The sequence below is a fragment of the Pyrus communis genome, chromosome 11 (assembly GCF_963583255.1).
Source record: "Pyrus communis chromosome 11, drPyrComm1.1, whole genome shotgun sequence".
Classification (NCBI taxonomy): domain Eukaryota; kingdom Viridiplantae; phylum Streptophyta; class Magnoliopsida; order Rosales; family Rosaceae; genus Pyrus; species Pyrus communis.
In genome coordinates, this window is record NC_084813.1 from 14,706,082 (window position 1) to 14,725,222 (window position 19,141).

General features: G+C 37.3%; 2 protein-coding genes across 9 annotated transcripts; both read right to left on the minus strand.

Moving 5' to 3' along the window:
- Nucleotides 1–1,667: 1,667 nt before the first annotated feature.
- LOC137707778 (YTH domain-containing protein ECT4-like) lies at nt 1,668–7,906 on the minus strand. Of its 7 annotated transcripts, none has more exons than XM_068446697.1 (8): nt 7,729–7,906; nt 6,236–6,279; nt 5,943–6,117; nt 5,392–5,468; nt 4,778–5,296; nt 3,323–3,856; nt 2,947–3,159; nt 1,668–2,301 (listed from the first exon to the last, which is right to left on the minus strand). In XM_068446697.1, exons 1-8 carry the CDS (start codon nt 7,766–7,768, stop codon nt 1,927–1,929), a joined length of 1,977 nt encoding a protein of 658 aa, XP_068302798.1. In that variant the 5' UTR covers nt 7,769–7,906; the 3' UTR covers nt 1,668–1,926. The 7 variants fall into 7 exon arrangements, with proteins under 7 accessions (XP_068302798.1, XP_068302797.1, XP_068302796.1 ...); XM_068446696.1 differs by having other exon boundaries at nt 6,242–6,318; XM_068446695.1 differs by having other exon boundaries at nt 6,236–6,318.
- Nucleotides 7,907–9,778: 1,872 nt separating this feature from the next.
- Nucleotides 9,779–14,777, minus strand: LOC137708183 (organic cation/carnitine transporter 7-like). 2 transcript variants are annotated; one of them, XM_068447195.1, is made up of 6 exons: nt 14,455–14,777; nt 13,178–13,446; nt 11,727–11,964; nt 10,864–11,392; nt 10,552–10,754; nt 9,779–10,173 (listed from the first exon to the last, which is right to left on the minus strand). In XM_068447195.1, exons 2-6 carry the CDS (start codon nt 13,444–13,446, stop codon nt 9,922–9,924), a joined length of 1,491 nt encoding a protein of 496 aa, XP_068303296.1. In that variant the 5' UTR covers nt 14,455–14,777; the 3' UTR covers nt 9,779–9,921. The 2 variants fall into 2 exon arrangements, with proteins under 2 accessions (XP_068303296.1, XP_068303295.1); XM_068447194.1 differs by having other exon boundaries at nt 14,429–14,777.
- Between the last annotated feature and the right edge of the window lie 4,364 nt (nt 14,778–19,141).

Genomic DNA, 19,141 nt, shown 5'->3' on the forward strand with positions numbered 1-19,141 from the left:
TTTATACAAAATCATAATTACACTAATGGGATGGGGAATAAATTAGTTGCAAAAAATTCTAAAATTTGAACTCAAGATCTCTTATTTATAAATGAAGAAGAATTCCATTAGACTGCATTATTAAGTACCAAAGTAAATTAATATATAACTAGCATATGGGCACACACAAAGTGTGTGAGATTTTTTTTTTTTTTTTTTAATTAGAGATATGTTAGGATTACATGTATGTAAGACTTCGGAAAAAAAAAATGAGCAAAATTTGGTTGTGTGAAATTACATTTCTGCCCTACATTTCTTATTCATGTTATATTTTAATTAGAGAGTTAAACTGGTAATTTCATAGGATTTTAGTTGACAAAAAGTATTTTATTAATTAGTAGAGATAAATAAATAAAGTCTTAGCATTAAAAATATCGATATCAGTAGAAATATTCATATCTCATCTAACCCAGCACTATTGATTTGCTAGCCATGGCATCATCAGTGAAAGAAACCTGATTACCTTTTATTTTTTTGTTGATTGGGTGACCTAAATAAAATAAATACGAAAAAAAATAGAGGATTCATTGAGGAAAAATCAAACCAAACATAAAGTATATAGTCTTAGAATGTGTGCGTGAGTGAGTAATTTTCAACCGTTGATAGATAATTAACTTTCAAAATATCAACGGTTGACATCAACTTGTGTGCTGATGGGTAATCAGTTGCGACCCGGCTTCTTCGCCCTCCCACTTCCCATACACTCCTATCCCCTCCTATTTTGTGTGGTCACGGTTAAGCCACGTCAACATTTTATATTGATTTTTTTTTATAGAAGTAATATAAAATGTTGATGTGGCTTAATCGTGACCGTACAAATAGAAGGAGATGAGAGTGTATGAAAAGTAGGAGGGCAGAGAAGTTAGGCCCAATCAGTGGACATCCACCTATAGGAGTCTAGGAAACTCTATAGCACAGATCTCAAAGAAAAAGCATGATCACGCAATCATGGACATAACATTCACATGACCATGTTATCTATTTTGGGAAACGAGATTATGCTCAAAGGCTCACTTCGAGAAACAAAAGGCTGTTGACATTGCTTGCTAGCAAAGGGTTTCCTAAAGGTACAACTGTGGATGGAATGATGTACCAGTGTTTGAACCGTTAAAATTTAGCCATGCAAATACAGTCGTCTAATACATCAGACACTAGGTGTGTTGTATAATTTTTGGTTAGTCAATTATTTTGAAGGGTGCTAGTGGATTTGGATTCCATCTAGATCTTTTTTGTGAGGATAATATGAATCTTCACAAGGTTCACCGTACACTGTGCATCCATAAATTATTTTAAATTATTTTATTTAAAATTAAATACAAACAGTATTTGGATTCCATCCAGATCTTCTTTGTGAGGATAATATGAATCTTCACAAGGTTCACCGTACACTGTGCATGCATAAATTATTTTAAATTATTTTATTTAAAATTAAATACAAACAGTACCTAACAAAAGCTAATCGTACCATATACAATAAATAGATAGGATGATGGAAATAATCAAGGAATCAAACTGTGAATAAAATATATAATAAAGTGGGTTTTTTCCTCAAGGCCTTTTTGCTGCATACTTTTTATTGAACTGTCCGCGAAAATGGGAAACATTACAAAGGCAAAATCAAGAAGCAATATCTTTCAAGAGAACTACTCTCACTCAAAACCTTATGAAACTAATGACTACAATCGGAAAGTCGCACCCACGACGCATATGATACATGAAGCCCGTCATCGGCCGGTAAAAACAAAACCCTTTTTCATTCCTTCACATACCGATGCGCTCTTTATGAATACATAGAGACATCAGGCAACCTAATCACAAGTTAACAAAAAAACTGAATGTAGTATTGAAGTTTGTGTCACATACAAACCGGGAGCAATCCATGTCTTCCTAACGGGTCTGAGTGGAAGGAACAGGAGCTGGCATCGCATCTTCAAGTTTTGCTCTGGCACCAATGGAGCCGTCGGAAGCAGGACTAGCTCTTTCGGAAAGGGTAGTAGGTTCTTGACTGCCCTCATCCAAGCAGACGACTTGAGCAAAACTCTTGGACATGTGCTTGATGAAATCACTGGGGATTTGAACAGTACTTTTGTTCTCATTTTCTCCAACCACACCAACCGCAATCAGGCTGGCTTGCTGTCTGGCCTTACGCTCTTGCATTGCTTTCTGCCGGTCTTCATAAAATTCGAAATCATCTAGAATCGACATATCTGTTTCATAATTCTTGAAGATATTCAACAACTCAATTCCCTGCTCCAATTTTACCTGCACACATATGGGAGCAAAACCGGGAGTTGTAAGGAAAAAGTACAAGACTAACCAAAATACAACGCGCTTCAAGATTTCTACTCTACAATTTAAAACTTTGCTTTCCATCAAATTCAAATGAATAACATATATCACATGCTGAGCACTAGAATAACCTCCGTACGGTCATCTCCTTTACATAGGACAAGTAAAACTATAAAAGGGGAAACAGGAGGACAAAGCTTACAAATGATTCAAAATCTTTGAGGTTTAGGGTATGTAGGACCTAAGAATCAGAATTAGAATATACTTGTATTAAGCAAGTAAAACCAGATGAAAATTCAGACTCTATAGCATGATTAGCATCAGAATTTACACAAAAAGCATCGGAGGTACATTTCCACAGTATTTTCGGAGGCATTCGAGCCTGAGAAAAACCAAGAGCTTCCGCAATAAAGATAACACTACCTAAGCTGGGATAGTTAATAGTCCATAAACAGGCAATGACAGAAAGCTCGACAACAGACAGAAGCTCAGTCAAGCTACTATAATTATTCTTAAAAAAAACTAAATATCTAGATTTCCCCTGGTAAGGATATTTGCTTTTACGAACTGCACACAAAATATATCCCATATTGTGGAAAAAAAGGGGCTTGTTCACACCTCTTGAGTATCTCGGCTGTTGGTTACAGGCTTGTTGTCATTATTTTCAAGAATGATGTGACGAAACTGACTGTTGGGAACGTCTTTAATCATATGCCACTTCACAGGAAACTGGCCGCTCCATTTGTCTTGCTGCCAGTAATCCAGACTCTTGTCAAAATCAACAGGTCCAATCATTTCAGCCACCCCACAGAACTGAGCACTAGCATTCACCTGATATTATGAAGTACAGCAATGTAAGGCTAAACTGGGCAGCAAGGACAAAATACAACGAACAAGAAATGGAAAAGGAAGAAATCATGTAGCATACGTTACTTATCTTGTGAACATCACCAAAAACAGCTGTATCTGAAGAAAAGATTGTACAATTACGTACCGAAAAGAAGAGAAAAACAGGGCAGCCACCATGCATCTCCTTAGCTTCACGATATGCAGCATCCAACTTTCTGTTACCATTTGGCGTGCTGGCCCAGACACCATATTTGATGCTCTTGTGAACATTATCTTCACTATATGACTTGATAATGAAGAACTTAGCATCTTTGTAGTCTGTTACAAAATCAGGCCTGTTGAATGATTCATCAAGGACCTTGGTTGTAGAAGCGTTATGTTTGGTGTTCTCCACACAGCTATCAGCCATGATTTGACTCTTTGGCTTTGAGGCCCTCGGGCCTCGATTCTGCTCACAAAGAATATCAACGGGGGCATTGCAACTGCATATAGGACCACTGCCCCTCACATGCCGCTTGCTATTTTCTAATGATAGAAAGCCGCGATTGTTAGCTCCAATGCTAGAAAATGGTGCACTTCCAAGGCCAGATCCCTGATTAAAACCACTGGGCATGTAGCCTCTGTTATAAGAGTTTGAACCAGACCCAAACCCATACATCAACCTTTGTTGTTGAGAAGCCTGCCGAAAAACGACTATTCAAAAATACTAGAATCCATGATTCTAATCAAAATTCAGCAAGTTCCAGATGACGGTGTCAATGACAATCAACTCACATCACCGCGATATATAGGCTGGCATCATTGTCAAGATATTGCATTCATAAAAGATAAGCCAAAGTTGCATCACACCAAAAATGGAAGATGACAGTGACCTAAGGATCTACACCTGAACTCCAATATTGGTAGGTACCCATAGTTATTAAATCCAACGATTTCTTAATATAGATATTTAACCAGCTCAATAAACAATACTACATTCTTCATTGCCATTGATATAAATGTCAATGTCTTGATTTGGATAACATTGAATCCTATGATGGACTTTGAGTCTAGTGTACAGTATTTTACTAAAAAACACTGCGCTGTGCAATCAGTTTTCCTTGCAAGACATAGAAACACCAACAACAAAGATTGTAGTTGCGGTGCATGGCAAAGACTAATATCTTAATAACCATGATTTACAAAAATACAAAATCTCGATGCATCAATAAGAAGAATCGGAGGGTAAACGACTTAAGAACATGGGTCAACAAGGCAGCACATGTGACAGTAAGAGTCAAAAGCAGCTTGAAGAAACTGTTAAAAGGAAAGCGGTAGGTGAGGGAGGAAAGGAGTGAGTAGAATGTATACTTCCTGCTAAACATTAAGGACTTCCATACGGAAATTATGACCGAGTGCAAATATATTTTGAGCAAAAGTATCTAAGATAACATTTTGTGCAAAATATATACAAGTTCTACCTTCCTCCAAGATTTGATGGAAGAGAAGAAACCAGAAATCAGTTTCAAAAGCATTGTTGAAACAGGAGTGGAGAGAAAAAAGAACCAATGGGATTTCAAAATATCGTAGTTTGAAGACATGCACAGGCATGAGAACATACCATTCCAATATTCTGCCCAAATGATCCCAATGGGCCAATTGGCTGTGGAGATACTGATGGCAAAAAGGGAGTCAAAGACCTGTGCCTGTCTGAGGGTTTCGGCCAGTCTGACCAAAGGCCTCCAGATCTAAATCCATCAAATCCTTGCTGCAAGTCATGAAAACCCTGACTACCAGTATTTCCAGGAAAATTGCCTCTACCAAAAGATCCCACTGGAGGATGATAACCAGGCCTTGGTCCAAAAAGCATATTGTCACCTTGTTGATCGATATTAACTAAGGTGGTGAGCTCTGGTTGTGACACTGTGGTAGGTGAGGTAATATATTGCATGCTAGGATGACCAAGCTGCTGATAATAAGGCGGTCCCGAAAATGGGTATTGCTGGGGAGAATATAACTGTGCATCTCCACCTACGGACGGCATTGGTGTTGTAACCGGGGAGTAAGGACCGTACGGCATTTGTGGATTGTAGCCATATCCAGAATGAAAGACTAAAGAAGGATTCTCATTGTAGACACCCTAATCAAGATTGAAAATTAAGGAAAATTACAATTAGTTAACCTGAAAGAAAGAAATGTTTGTATATGAATGACAATGCATAAAGATACACTCACAGGAGAATTAATCTCCAATCCTTCAGTGTTGATGTATGGAGAATATTCGTCCCACTCACCAGTTCCATTTTCATAACCTACATCACAGATAATTACATTGTATCTATACTTACATTGTATAAGTGAGAGCAACATAAAACATAACCAAAAACTTCAAAGGACTAGTTTTACAATTATTTTCCTTACACGACATATGTCAAAAACTATCAATCTCTCTAGAATTATAGTTAGAAATCCATTTCTGAATACTAGCCTCCAAGGCAGTACTGAGTACTGACCAAAGAAAAAAAAAATACTAGGTCAGCTAAAAATGTACAAACTTTGGAATTTATATTCCAACCTCACAATGTAAACCAGATTTTGATGGGATTACTAAACACGAAAAAGGGGAAAAAAATCCTTCCTGATGAGGTGAATCACTGTAATGTTGATAAGGCCAACAATCAGTGAAGTGGCCAACTAACTGTGAAGCTTATTTTCAGACTCAATCCAGCTGTGAATGGCCCATTTCCATGGCTGCACATCCAGACCCAGAGGAATAAAAGACTAACCTCTATAGTAGAAGGTCTGGGCCTGAGGGGCATATACATTAGGTGGAAAAACAGTGTGATCTCCACCTGAACCAAAAGGACCCGATTGACCTGCTGCCTCCCTTGGAAGACCTATAGTGGCAGCATCCGGAGAAGGATTAGGAGAAACTGACCTCTCATTTTTTGCGACATGGGGCTGATAACAGATAAACAAACGAAAGTCGTCATGCCCAAGAGGGAGTAAAGAAAAAGAATTGAAATTTAAAATAACACAGAACTGGCAATGGATCAGAAGAGCATTGTATTGGACTCACAACTACCTGCTCCTTCATGCTATCTGGTTCAGCAGGTTTCTCTTCTGCATCCATGATCAGTATGCTCAGTGACTTAGTAGAGTCTTAGAAACATAGGGAGTACAAATTATTGACCAACCAAAGAAAAATTTGGGGATAGGAAAAGTTGAAGCTATGAATATGTGAGCACATATCCATGCGTGCGCACATATCCACGCATGCACACCTACCCACACATGATAAATAGAAGTACATGAATATATTTCGTAGTCATGTCTACAGCAATGTGTTCAAATAAAAAACATGAAATTTTGAGCTACCCATTAGGATATAAGAAAGTATAAAACAAAAATAGAGATAAAGGTCTCAATTTCACAAAAGCTGCCATAGATATGAACCTAACCGCTCAAACTATAAACAATGATATTCATGGAACAAGAAATGTTTTTGGATACACAATGAACCACGATGTCCAGCCGTAATTTTATCAAGAGAGCTTCTAGCAATAACCCAGAGAGATTCTAGCGACAACCCAAATTGCAGAAAGAACTAAAAATAAAATTTTTACGAATTTCACAAGAAAAAGAAAAATAAACAAAAGATCTTGGACTAAAAGGCCTCATTTTCTTTCATCCTATAAAAATCTTGAACTTTTCCAATTCATCCACCTCCTACTAGTCTAGGAACAACAGCTTTCCGTTTCGATCTGCCTCCCCCCAGTCCTGAGTAAACCAGACCATACAATGAACAGAAGTGTGATGCTCTATTACCTATATAATTCTAGTTCAGGGAAAGTTGACATTTTGTGCCATATCAAAGACAGGCTTCTTCAAACACAAGACCCGAGTCTGAAAGTAGTTTATGCACACGATACATTAATTTGATTGCACAACCACTATTGGTCTCTAGTATACTTTTTGTTGACAGCAATGAATGCCGAAGTAATTCCTACAGCCCAAAAATGATTACTAAACTTGTATCTTCACTGCATACATGCATGAATACATTGATCCATGATTCCGTATCCGAGTATCAATTATTGAAACTAAACTATGACTGAGCTCGATGCAACACATTCACACGAACAAGCACATCATTCAAAAAATGACCTCAAACACAAAACCGAAACACGAAAACAGAATACGAACAACCGAATCTTACAACAATTCCGTCAGAAAGACAATACCCAGAATCTACTAGATCACCACTTCCACACTCCTCCAAGCCGGATCAGGATAAAGTTCCACACAGCAAGGCAATCACAGATGCCAAAGTTCCCACTACAGAAATCACTAAAACCCGAAATCCCCAATACATACACCAAAAATTTCACCAGTTCATTGACTGTACATACAAAGCAAAGCCAAGAAAACAAACCCATCTGAGGAAATGATCAACAAACAAAACCCAGATTTTAAAAATAATAAAATGATTAAAATTCAAGAGTCAGAATTAATCAAGGAGAATAAAAAGGGAGATTATTCATGAAATGAGATTGCTGTGGATTGACGTACCGGAAGTACGATCTGGAGCCTGCGGTTGGTTTGCCGCCATGAATCTCAAGTAAAGATCTTCAATTTTCACAGAAACACCACCACGCACGAGAATCTAAGCAGGAGGCAGAGTATGTACCCGTATATGTATGTGTATATATACATATATTACCTCTCTCTACTCTCTCTCTCTCTCTCTCTCTCTATCTAGTTATAAGAAATAAAAACATTATTATTACTATTATTATTAAAAATTATACTATATTTGTTTTATAACGTACGTAACGCCATATTTTTCCTGGAGAAACAAGAAGTTTCTCGCTTTCGTTTTTTCTTTTTTGATTTGTGATTTTTTTTTTTTTTTTTTGTTTTAGTATTTCTTGGTAAAATTGAAGAGAAAAAAAATATGTGGACGTGGAAGTCACCGAAATGGTAAAATTGTGGTGTAACCCAAAGGAACAGTCAGGTGGCCCCAAAGAGAAATTCTTAGGGGATTGTTTGGTCATTAAAAAAAATAATTCTTAGTTTTGGGAAATGAATCAAAATTATTATTTTCAATTCTCAATTATCGAAATGAATTTTTAGCATGACGTTGTTTTCGAATCATTATTTAGTAGAATTTTTATTGATATGTCTTTGATAATTGATCAATATATTGTTGGTATGTGGTTTGGATTAATTGAGCATTTGTTATTTATTTTTTAATCAAATCAGTCAAATTTTCTTTGAAGAGTTATTCAAAATAGTTCTTTATTTGATATTGACAATTGATTGTTATGTCGTAGCTATTTGATCATTATGATATTGTTATTGGATTTCGATCATTTTAATTATTTTGTAATGATTTTTTGTGAAATTAGCAATCACTACTTTTGTGACTATTTTTTAAATTTTGAGTGTCTGACATCTGCAAATGGATCATTACTTTTGTGTACCTGCTAGCCGCAGGACGCGCGGGTCAAGCATTTGGTAACTAGAAACTGTCTTAAAGTGGAAAAAAGAAAAATGAATTTAGGTCTTCTAAACTAGAAAAAATGGAAAAAGAAATATCATGAGAGAAAAATGGAAAAATAGAAACTCTGTCTGAAAGTGAAATGCACGAATAACATTACAAAGTGGTTTTCAGTGTTCCGGTGGATTTCAAACATGAGAGAAAATGTGTCGTGAGTCAAACTTCGAGCTAGCTCTAGCGTTTGAAAGAGAAATATCATTGAATTCAAACGAATAATTTAAAATTGAGGTGAACAACTTGACTGTTTCAATCTCTGTGTGTTGTCACCCAACCTGTGGAAAAAACAAAACTTGTGAGGCATTCTTCCAAATGCGTTGGTTGTTCCCAAGTGGCCCTTATGATTTGGTACACATGAGATCCCAGAAAGCTGTTTAACCATGTTCCACAGACAAGCAGGAAGCTGTGGTCTCTTTCCCTTCAATTACTCCCAATCCATCAATTGATGCGAACCAAAGACAAAATGGGTACACCTGGAGTCCTCTTGCTGGTGAGATTCTCTTGTGAAATCGTTGTTTAGTCCATGTAGCGTCGTTTTCGAAGAATTACTTGCCAAGTGTTTAAAAGTAATCTCGCTATCTAATAAATGACTTTAACACGTGGTGAAATGAGGGGCATGAGAGAAAGTCTCCTCTCGAGGAGATTCTTGAGTACAATAAGAGATATGAGGATGCATGCCTTGGTTGTAGGGTAAAATCTCTCGTGATTTCAACTTCTCGAGTCTGAAAAGCTAACTCTCTATCAACTTGGGAGAAATTGGAGACTCCAAAATGGTTTTCGTGATATTTCAAAAATGATTCAAATATCAGTTGTTGGGTAGATAATGCCTCAATAGACAGACTTAAGCCAGCTCAAAATCTCATATGACAAGTTGACTTACATTCACTCTCGAGATGCCACGGTGGTGTCCTAAACGCCATGGTGGCATCCCGAAGGGCGTAGGGAAGTCACTCTCCAAGTTTCTGGACTAAGAATTGACATCCTCTGCCCAACCTTGCAGTTTTTAAATTAGAAATGCACTATAATCACTTTAAGATCTTTAGGAACATAGTTTGCTTCAAGGAAAGAAAAAGTTACTGCTGCTGCTGCTAAATTTTCACAAGCTGCATTTGGTAAGGAACAAGAGAATCCTTGCCCAATTGTCTCTCGTGTTTATCGCATCGACTGTATAAAACATGTACCACATGTGGTATGTTCATACAAATTCATTTACTGGTTTTGATTTGATCCATTGAATCCGATATACTATCGCTCAATTCACGGCCCATTGTTTCAAACGGAAAGAGCAACACGCATACCCCCGAAAGAAAAATTACAATCTCAAACAGCAAAATCGATGCCGTTTGATGGCATCCATGTACCAAACCTACTGCCACAAGAGGGCAGATCATTCCGCCAATTCTTCCCATTGAACTTGCGATTCCAACGCCAGTTGTTCGGATTGAGGTTGGGTATATCTGCAGTTCAAACCAAAGAAATAAAGATCAAGACCCTGGCACAATTTCTAAATGATTTTCTTGGACAAAAATTCATACAACCAGAAGAATAATAATGTGAATCTTCAAACAATGTTCTTCACAAAATGATTTCTTAGATGCTAAACAATGAGTTCAACTTGCATTAACGCTTATGAATGTGATGGAGAAATTAGAGGTTACATGCATGTGCTGAGTGTCAAACGACATCTGAGTTCAATTGTATAATAAAGAAACCCACCGAAGACATAAATATCGCGGACAATTTTGCATTGAACGAAAGCACAGACTAGTTGTAGGCTTAAGAATCAATTTTCTTGTTTGTGGTCTCTCAAAATGATGAATGCATTAACAAATTACCTCCGGGGCGTATATGTAGACTATTGTGAAGGTCGCTGTGATGCATATGCGAGCTCCAAACAGAAGACTAGTGGTCAAGCCCTGAGACTGATGGACAACCAAGGGGAGTAGAAAAATGCAACATATGAAGAACATGGCTGACATTGAAAGCTTACGACCCAGTTTGTCGACCATGGCAGCAGATAAGAGGAGCCCAGGAAACTCTTCATTCCAAACAAAGTTAAATGTCAGTTAACAATTTCTTAGCAGTACAAACACACTTTGTTTTCAAATTATTAAATGACAAATACTGAAACAAATAGATGAATGTACCTGCAAAACTAGCGATGAAAACATGTCTATAGCTAGTATCTGGCGCTTTGTCTGACTGTATTTGTTCTGGCGTACATTTACTATGTCCACTGTTCAACTCAGTTGTCAGAAGCACCAGGCCGTAATATGAAAAAGCATTCCCAAAGAATACTACCCATAAGAGCAAAGTAGATCGGACTAATTTTGGGGAAAGAAGTGTTAACAGTGAAGAGATGCCACCCATATTGGAATCCATCTCCGTAGGAATTGGATCTTTATCATCTGTCGGAGAGATCAAATGTGCATCTTCTGATGAAGTAATCTCTTCAGATAACTCTATTTTCAAATCAGAAACAAGATTCCCAGAAGGGAGTTTCATTCCGTTCATTCTTGCTACTTTCTCCAAAATATTGATTGCCTCAGTTGTTCGACCTTTTAAGCACAAATATCTTGGTGATTCAGGTGCAACCCAATAGAATATGAGGAGAAGCGATGAAGGGAGTGAAGACAAGGCAAGTAGCCACCTCCAACCAAAGTTTGGCATGACAAACTGCAAAGAACACAACATAAATATATGAAAGGACCAATCTTATATTCTCATCACACATATTCCACTACAAACGCAAAACAAGTTAATTAAAATTATCTGCAGTTGGATATGTAAGCTTATTAAGAAAGTGACTCCTAATGTTTGTTGTGTTCATCATATCCAGTTGACACAACTGCTAAAAACTAGTTATTATTGATCCCAAAATTCCTTTACTTCCGATATCTGAAGATAAAAGACTGACAAAATATACACACCAAAAAACACAGGCACGGAATCAAATCAAGAAAAAACACTGGAAAATCAAACGAATACTAATAAAGTACTCTAAACATACCCACGCAAGTGAAGCCTCAAGAATTGTTCCAATAGTCCAAAATGCTGAAAAAATAACCATCCATGTGCCTCTGTTAGGAGCAGGAATGAACTCCAGAAACCAGGATGAGAGTACAGGGCCACCTCCCAAACCAACACCAACCAAGCAACGAAGAACGAGCAAGGATGCATAATTAGGGGAAAGAGCACTCAGAAAACCAGCTCCACAAGTAATTGTGGCTGTAATGAGGAATCCTTTCCTGGAGGAATAGAAGTTTTAACAGCAAAATAAGAACCAGTAGAATTGTTAACTTGGAAAATGGTGCATTCAAGATCGCAAAGGCAAAAAGAACCAAATCTGCATCCAATGCAGAAATGTGCAGGTGCATAGACAGAAAACAAAATGCAGAAATGGCAAGCAGATTCTGTAGATAGCAAACCCGAGGAGGAGTGATCAGTACTGGCAGAAGATCATGTCATTTACAGTTGGCTCAAGTACATAGCTCAATTGGATATCATGTGCCAAAGAAATAGCATTTTTTTTCACTACTAAATGATGCAGGTTATGTGTGTGCAATACAAGGTATCTCAATAATGTAAATCCATTACAGTCTTAAGGGAATAAACCATAATCAAAAGATCGTACCGAAGTTTGAATCACTAACATCCAGACATAAACAGTTTTAGTCATCCTTGTGTCCATAATTAATTTATATAGTCAAATGCACATCTCTATGGAATCATCTAAGTCATTTGTGTTGTGATTTGGCCCGTCAAAATACGAAGGCCAAATAGGTTTAGGTTTTCAATAGGTGTTGGGAAAGGAGGAAAGGAATGTGCACTGATTATTTCCCATAAGAATTGGGAAATAGGGTTTTCTTTATAATACCAAATCTACTCTAAAAGGATTTAGGAATCCTGTACTTGTAAGGCATGCAACCATCGGTTTATGTACCATAATTAGGCTTGTTGGGAGTTGATTATTCACACGAATAAAAGAGAGAATACAAGGTAGAGAACCAAGAGTGGTAGAGAGATCTAAAACAAGGTTTTGGGGTTTAGCATAAGGGGTTTCAATAAGTTCTTGTAACCGAATTGTTATTCTCCATAATGCGGGTGATTTCTCAAGAGATCACACAAGGGGTAGGCAAAGTTCACCGAACCTTGCTAAATTCATTGTGTTTGTGTGTGGCGTGTTTACTTTATTGTTCATATATATATTCGCATAGCATCATCTTATAAATTTGCATAACACCGGAGACTATCGATGAATAAGATCAAATAAGGAGAATTAAAATCATCAATTTGTTACATAAGAGAAGCGCGGGAATTAAATCAAATATATTGATGATAAAGATATAATATTAGTAGGCACCTCTTTAGTCCCAAGATATTAGACAGGATTCCAAAAACGATTTAGACTATTTGAATTAATCAAAGAGAAGAGAAATAAAGAAACAAAAAAAAGCCCACCTACGTCCATGTTTATCAGAAACGATGCCCCATGAGTATGCTCCGACTAGCATTCCAGCAAAAACCACACTAGTTATAAAACTTTCTTGTTTAGAAGAAAGACCCCAAGCAGACTGAACTGCTGGTCCAACAAAAGAAAGTAACATCATCTCCATGGCTTCTGAGACCCAACCCATGCCAGCATAAGCAAGCACAAGAATTTGGAATTTTCCAAACCCCATGGCCACAAGAGCCTCATCGACAGTGTATTCCTGGCCTCCATCTCCCATCTATAGGTTTGAGACAACAAAACTATTTCACCGACTAGAATAACATGCAGAATTCTTAGTGCCATATGATCATATCAGAAACGATAGTTTTTAACGAACAACTACCAGAAATTTACATCTTCCAAGTTAGTTATTGATGAGCCATAAACAGTTGTAGCAACTATTCATATTCTAAAACCATGACATCTAATGAGACAGCGTGGAAAATGTTCACATGGAAAAAACTACTTTGAGGGAGAACTTGCATTCAACCCGGACACCAAGGTGTAATCATCCTAAACCAACTACGCGACGACATGTGGGAATGTTAAAACACGTGGAGTAGATTTGGGATAATGCCACCTTTGGCGTCTCAGTTGAACGTAAATTTCTCATTCTGAAGACAAAAGATACTAACTTGACTACAAGGAAACATGAGACAAGCTGGTGATGTTGAAGCATAACATCAAGAAACTGTGTTAACATTGGTTGCATAAAGTAGTACGGCACTTCAATGTTCCTATTCCGTGAAGTTTTTTGATTTACTTCTTTGAGCATCCCCATATTTGGGAACACAGAAACTCCACCCACTCCAACCTATTAAATTTTTTAAATCCCTTAAATAAAGAATTATGCAAGGAGCTTGTAGGTCGGTTAGTTCATAGCATTGCACCCGAGGACCCGAGTTCAATTCTCCCCTCCCCCACTATAGCTTGTATTGGGAAAAATACTGAATTATAATTGCAGAAAATAATCTTTAACAAGTTTCTGAAGCTCTAATCTAACTCTAACGTTCTTATTTTCATTCTTCTTTTTTTTTTAAGGAAAACAAATGATCACTTTGTAATAGGGGTATCTACTATTTAGAAGAAATATAAAGTCAAGAGATGAGTTCCCAATTCACCAAATAATACATAGATTATGGATCCAAATAATCCCAAAACAATGGAACAATATTAAATTAAAGCAAATGGAAGGGAAACTAAGAAATTAAAAAACTAACCTGCAATGTAGAAAGCAAGATCTTACAGTTTCTGTTGTTGGGATCGGAAACTGGGATTTGGGAAATGACAGAAAGCAATCAAAGTCAAAAGCTTGAGGAAGGGACTTTCTCTGTTCAATCAGCTGAATTCTGGATTTCCCCAAGTTTCTATTTTTGTGTGAAATTCTGAGAAATCAATGATTTGGGCAATCTGCAAAACGCAAAATTGAGAGGAAGAACGAGCAAAGGATCGATCGTTGATTCCTTGACGATGTTTTGATTTTCTGCTGTTGTGGGGTCTGACGATTTCTTCGGCTTCCCGCTTCCCGCTTCCATCCAACTCAGCTGTCTCCCTCTCTCGACTTTTTGACTTGCGCTCCTACGGCCGCAGGCTAAATTTGTAGCTAAATTGAAATGACATTACCAATAAAATTTAATTACGTTAATTAATATTTAAATAATAATTCAATCATCAAAATTTATATCATTTAATTAATAAAATTTGATCTTCTTAGCATTATCTTTAGTTTAATAGTCAAATTCGGTTAGATGTGTGAAGTATTAAACATAGATAGATATTCACATAAATTATTTGACCGGTCAGATATTGATTGTATTAAATACATGTAAGCATTTTAGCCAATTTCAATTATCGGATTTGAGTTATACTCATATTAAAAATATGGTTAATTACTAAATTATATCTTTAATACATTTCCAATTAAAGATAAACTCAATCAAGTAAAGAATCACTCTCACAATCAATTAAGAATACTTCCACCATTATTCCAAGATATATTCTCCTAATTAATATCTTGAAAATATACTTTCCTCATTTGTTAAACGGATGACACGTTTTGCTACCACATACACTCCTCACACGTGTATATTTATTTCTAATTATTGAAAATTTTGAATGCAAAATAAAATTTTTGGACCAATAACAATTTGCTTGGTAAACCTTGCATAAAATCCTATTAAATCTTGCATAAAACTCACAACAGTGTAACATTCAAGTCCGACTCAAAATCAAATAAACTCATTAGAGCTTTTTAACTCCAAGTTTCCAACCCTCACTGGGTCTAAACAGATCCAATATACTTTTTTTTTAAATTCAAACTCTATTCTTGTTGGGCCTTGAAAGAACCCTACAATATGCGGAAGTGTACAATGTGCGGAACTAGTTATGAATTACGGCTATAGATCATGTACGGAAGTTTATACAGATAATGTTATTCACACAGATGTTTTTACTTTTCACAAATACTTGTTAATTATTTGTTATAGATATTCTTTAATTTATTCAATTCGACTGCTAAAAATTGAAAGGATGTATAAAAAGTAAAAATAAGTATGTAAATAACATTACCCTTTATATGGATCAGATGGCAAAATTGTCAGTAGCAAGAATAAAATTATGCAGGAGATTGTCACTTATTTGTTAAGAGTTAATGGCTAAAATAGGACGGTCAAGCTTCTTCAATTTTTTTAATCTGACTTTTTCTCAAAACTCTTATGTTGTTTTAGCCAACGGTCGGATTCACGTCTAAAAATCTTTGAATTTGGTATATAATTTGGCCTGTTATATTAACACCTCATACATTGTTGAATAAACTCTACATACTTAATACATCTCATATTTGCTTTTTTAATTAAAAATTATGTAAATACACCCCACATATTTCCCGTTAATATCCTCACACCCCACATTCATGCACCCCATATTTTCTATACACATCACATTTCTCAAATCTTATAAAGCTTTTAATTTGGACCAAAAATGCCGACTAGGATTTTGACAAAAGATGCCGCCTGAGATTTAAAGCATATGTGGGTTGTTTTTAATTCCACCATTAAAACCCATGTCGTCTATTTTTAATATTTTGTGGTAATTTTAGGTATTTAATTCTTCATGTAATCCTTGTGTTTCCTAAAAGATGAATACGAACATAGAAGCTTGAATAACACAAAAAGCAAGATTAAATAATTATTGATGTCATCAAAATCACTAAAACAAAAAAAAATATGAAGTCTTATCTCATGTGAATCTTCCGAAATATCAATTTCATGTTTCATTCGTCAAAAATATTTTTTCTCAATCAACATGTTTGTAGTTTCATTGGTTTGGGTTTTGTTCAACAATGGAGGGTCGGAGGAGTATTGATAGTTGAAGAAAATAAATAATACGTTAAAAGTGATTTGCGGTGTATATAGATTTTTTTTTTTTTTTCAAACCTAATAAGGTCAAAATTGTCATTGCATATGACACACCCCGACCGAGATCGGAGCGTGCTGGCCGTCACACGAAGGTGACGAAGCCATGTGCACGTGCGGAAGCTAATAAAGTAGTAATAAAAAAGTACGAATAATTAAAAACTAGCATACAAAGTACTAAAACAAGTGCTAGCGTAAGTGAGATACAAATTCAGAGCAAGACTACAGCAGTCCAAAAGAGAAGTTGCGATAAAAGTACACCCGAAGGTGACCCTACGCTGGTGAGTATCTGTCAGAAATGCCGGAAAAGCCCTCTGGGAGACCACCGAAACCGCTAAGCAACTAGAACCTGGAGGGGCGCAAAACAAAAGCGTGAGTGGGCAAAAACAAAGCTCTTTGAAAACCATTTAGCAAAAATACAATCTAACCCCTCGCCGTAAAACCTGTATACTTCCCAGAAAATAACATATATACGTATGTATAGATATGCCCAACATGCTCAAGGGTATGCCAATCATGCTCAACAATGTGCCATGTCAAAACCTCATAATGATATGCAAGTGCTCAGGTATAAATCACATCAATAACACAATATCTGGCAGCCGGAGTTACCTAACGTGACCTGTACGGCTGCATATAGAGCTCAAATCTCAAATCAATAACTGAACCTGCCCACGAGTCGGAACCACCTAAAGTGGTCTGTACGACAGGCCTGGGTGTAATACATATATACGCTCTAGTGCTACGATCACGTGAAGGCTGTGCGAATAATCGCGGGTCACCTACGAGTCGGAACCACCTAAAGTGGTCTGTACGACAGGACTGTGCACCTAACTTGGATCCAAGCTGAGCGTGTGGTGCGGGAGGTGAACATCACGTGAAGGACTGTGCCCTACTCTGGGCGGGAGCACTAACACCGGGGGTGCAGGTTATGAGCTCTCTAAGCATCTCGAACTACTACTGAATATAAACATGCATACCACTTACCTGTGCGTCCACGGCACCCAATACGCATATATAAATGTATGCCACTACTAATGCATGTGATGATGCTTAAACAATAATAATATGGTGCATGGCATAACGTAAATAACCCTTTTTAATCAATTTCTGGGAATATAAATGTATATAGGTATATACGGAAAACAAAAGCCCACTCACTGATAAGTGGAAGGGTCGTAGCCCCCCTGCCTCGAGTGCGAACGCTCGTCCTCGGGGTACGTGTCACCTATATGCGAAATAACTATAAAAACGTTAACTTTAAAGCACATAACCAACTTCTCGTAATAACTTCTCATACATTGCTCAAAATGGACAAATGAATATACCAACGTGCTCTACACAACCTCAGGATCACAACCATATTTTTAGAAAAAATTTCCTCCGCCGCACGCACCCCCACGCGCCGGCCAAGGCACGGCCACACGCGCCGGCCACGCGCAGGCACGTGCGGCGCACATGGACGGCGTCAACTGACGCCGTGAGGAATATTCCGTTATTTCTAACGGATTCCGTCAACGGCGTCAGGAATATTCCGTCAACTCTGACGGAATATTCCGTCATCTTCTCCGTTCAGTCTCCGGTGCCGTCGCCGGCGCCGGAAAACTGGGAAACCTGCAACTCTAGTTTTCTCACTCGTTTCTCAACCGTTTTTCGTAATTTTTGAACCAAAATGAAGCCCTAGACTAGTAGAACACATCCATACAAGTTTTAAGGGCTAAAACTCACGGGATCATACCTGTCCACACAAATCAAAACCGGCCAACTTCGAACCAGGCCTTCCCGACGTCCAATTCCGTCCAACTAAGTATTCCGAGACTCCTTGTCACACCACCAAGCTACCTACGACCTTAAAAATCCCAAAAACAAGCTAGATTAAGTTTGCATGAATAGTGCTTGAAACTGCCATCGTCGAATCGACGTGAAAACGATGTATTTCTCACCTGAAAATGGTATGGCTGCACTCGCATGAACTTCACGAGTTCGAAGGTGTCCTTAGTTTCCTCGATCTGTGATGGTTTGAGGGGTTTTGGGTTTGTCCGTACAAGTTTGAAGGAAGAGGAAGAAGAAATGAGAGCACGGGAGAGAGAGAGAGACAGGGAGAAGATAGAGGGTGAGGGAGAGTGAGACAGTGTGTGTGTGTGTGGCCCAGTACCTGCCAACACCACACCAAGTAACCAAAAACATAACGAAACGAACTAGGGGTAAAATTGTAATTTCACACGTGCGTTTCGATATTTCCGGGACGGGATGTCACATCATAGTAGGGTAATTAAGTTATTTAATATTAAATTTTAATGTGGGGTGTATTCAATATTTTGTTGGGTGCTAATATAAAAAGCCTATAATTTTCATTTTATAAAATGTGACGATCTATATATTCATGTAACGCCAGTGCCGACTTTGAAGGGGAGAAATAGAAGCTATTGCACACGAACCCCAATGTTTTTGCACCCCTTAGATATATTGTATAATATATATATTTTTTTTCAATAATAAATAAATAGCAACAAACAATAA

Bases quoted from the DNA above. Each gene is read 5' to 3' on its own strand.
- LOC137707778 (XM_068446695.1), bottom strand. From the start codon at position 7,768: ATGGCGGCAAACCAACCGCAGGCTCCAGATCGTACTTCCG. The intron at 6,118-6,235 runs GTGAGTCCAATA...ATCTGTTATCAG, and splicing joins GCATGAAGGAGCAGGTAGTT to CCCCATGTCGCAAAAAATGA. The intron at 3,857-4,777 runs GTATGTTCTCAT...GTTTTTCGGCAG, and splicing joins TTGGGCAGAATATTGGAATG to GCTTCTCAACAACAAAGGTT.
- LOC137708183 (XM_068447195.1), bottom strand. From the start codon at position 13,446: ATGGGAGATGGAGGCCAGGAATACACTGTCGATGAGGCTCTTGTGGCC. The intron at 11,965-13,177 runs GTGGGCTTTTTT...CTATTCCTCCAG, and splicing joins TCTGATAAACATGGACGTAG to GAAAGGATTCCTCATTACAG. The intron at 10,755-10,863 runs GTACATTCATCT...TTTGGAATGAAG, and splicing joins TTTCATCGCTAGTTTTGCAG to AGTTTCCTGGGCTCCTCTTA.